The sequence below is a fragment of the Calidris pugnax genome, unplaced genomic scaffold (genome assembly GCF_001431845.1).
Source record: "Calidris pugnax isolate Ruff unplaced genomic scaffold, ASM143184v1 scaffold335, whole genome shotgun sequence".
Lineage (NCBI taxonomy): Eukaryota > Metazoa > Chordata > Aves > Charadriiformes > Scolopacidae > Calidris > Calidris pugnax.
This window is the reverse complement of record NW_015091148.1, coordinates 1,537,878-1,539,577: the sequence shown is the minus strand read 5'-3', so window position 1 is coordinate 1,539,577 and position 1,700 is coordinate 1,537,878. Positions and strand designations below refer to the sequence as shown.

Genomic DNA, 1,700 nt, shown 5'->3' with positions numbered 1-1,700 from the left:
GGGGGGGGATTAGGGCAGCAGTGCCCTCCCCGCCGCTGCCGTCACGGCCGGGCAGGATTAGCGCGCTCTGCTGCATTAGGTGTCCATTTAGGTTTTAGGGAGGGATTTGGGGGCCAAGCTTTGCCTTTTAATTCTTAAATGTTTAACCACTGATTCCTCCTGGGCAGTGGGGGAGGACGGTGTGGGGTCAGGTACCCGTGAGCCCGGGGGCTGCCGAAGCCCCCTGGTGTGGGGAGGGGATACGGGGTTTTGGGGGGAGAATTTGGGGTGCAGGATGAGCCCCCCCCTCCCCTTCCGTGCGTCTCAGCCTCTCTCCTTCAGTGTGTCCCCCAGGAGAGCCGTGGCTTCGTCCTCGGGAGGTACCTGTGCCGGTGCAAACCGGGCTTTTACGGGGCTAACGGAGTGGCCAGCGGTGCCCGGGCAGGTGGGTGCCATGTCCAGCCCCGGGGTCCCCCAATTCACCCAGTGACATGTGGCTACAGCACTGGGGTCCAGAGCTGGGGGGGGGTTTGGGAAGCCCAAGCAGTTCCCTGGCAAAGAAAGTGCCACCAAGCTGGGGATGAGGTGACACCCCAAATCCCCCCTCACCTGGCCGTCCCTCTGTCCCCAGGTGCGGTGGGGGCAGAGGGGGGGTCCCGGTTGGGATGCCAGCCCTGTCGCCAGGGATGTGCCACCTGCCGGGACGACGCTCCCTGCCTCATCCAGGAGGACCGGGCGCTGCGGGCGGCCGTGCTCTCCTGCCAGGCCTGCTGCATGCTGGCCGTCTTCCTCAGCATGCTCATCTCCTACCACTTCCGACACAGCAAGGCAAGGCGTCCCCTGGTGTGTCCCCCCTCAACCCCTCACCCCCCTGCTCTCCTCCCCTTCCCACCCCAAAACCCCATGGTCTCAGTAGGGGGGGTCTCAAAAGGGATGCCCTGCTCCCTTCCCACCCCCAAACCCCATGGTCCCAGTGAGGGGGGATCTCAGAGGGGATGTCTTGCTCCCTTCCCACCCCAAAACCCCATGGTCTCAGGGTGGGGGGGGGTCTCAGCAGGGATGTGTCACCGCAGTGGTCCCCAGGTGTCCCCCCTCCACCCTGTTACCTCCCTGCTCTCCTCCTCTTCCCACCCCAAAACCCCACAGTCTCAGTGGGGGGGGTCTCAGAGGGGATACCCTGCTCCCTTCCCACTCCCAAACCCCACGGTCTCAGTGGGGGGGTCTCAGAGGGGATGTGTCCCAGCAGCAGGAGGGATGTCCCAGCCCGACAGGCTCCGGGGGGGTGTCCCTGCCCCAGCTCCATCCCCCCCAGGCACCAGCTGGGGCTCCCCGCCCTGCACCCTCACACCCCTGTCCCCGCAGAGGATCCGGGCGTCAGGAGTCATCCTCCTGGAGACCATCCTCTTCGGGTCCCTCCTCCTCTACTTCCCCGTGAGTATCCACCCGTCCCTGGGGGCTGAAAACCTCCGGGCTGGGGTTTAAGAGCAATTTTAGCCTGGCTGGTTCCCCACCCCGGGCAAGGGGGCATCGAGTGGCCCCAAGCAGGGCATGGGCACAACTCTGCCTAATTGTTAATTTTCCTGGCCCAGCCCCTGGGGGCTGCAGCATAAACCTTCTCGGGAACCCAAATCCCTGTTCTCCTGCTGGGGGTGGGAATTAATCCCTGCCCAAATCCCTCTCCCTCCCGCGAGAGCCGCGGTGGGTGCTGCAGAGCCAAAGTG

The 1,700-nt window shown here is 64.9% G+C and overlaps 1 protein-coding gene across 1 annotated transcript in view; it reads left to right on the top strand.

Annotated features, from left to right (window-relative positions):
- GPR179 (G protein-coupled receptor 179) overlaps nt 1–1,700 on the top strand; it is a gene marked incomplete at its 5' end in the record, with an annotated part of 21,172 nt that overhangs the window by 8,171 nt on the left and 11,301 nt on the right. The window contains 3 exons of the mRNA XM_014958937.1: nt 322–424; nt 611–807; nt 1,342–1,410. Of these exons, the coding sequence (XP_014814423.1) occupies nt 322–424; nt 611–807; nt 1,342–1,410 (369 nt within the window). The remainder of the gene's footprint in view (nt 1–321; nt 425–610; nt 808–1,341; nt 1,411–1,700) is intronic.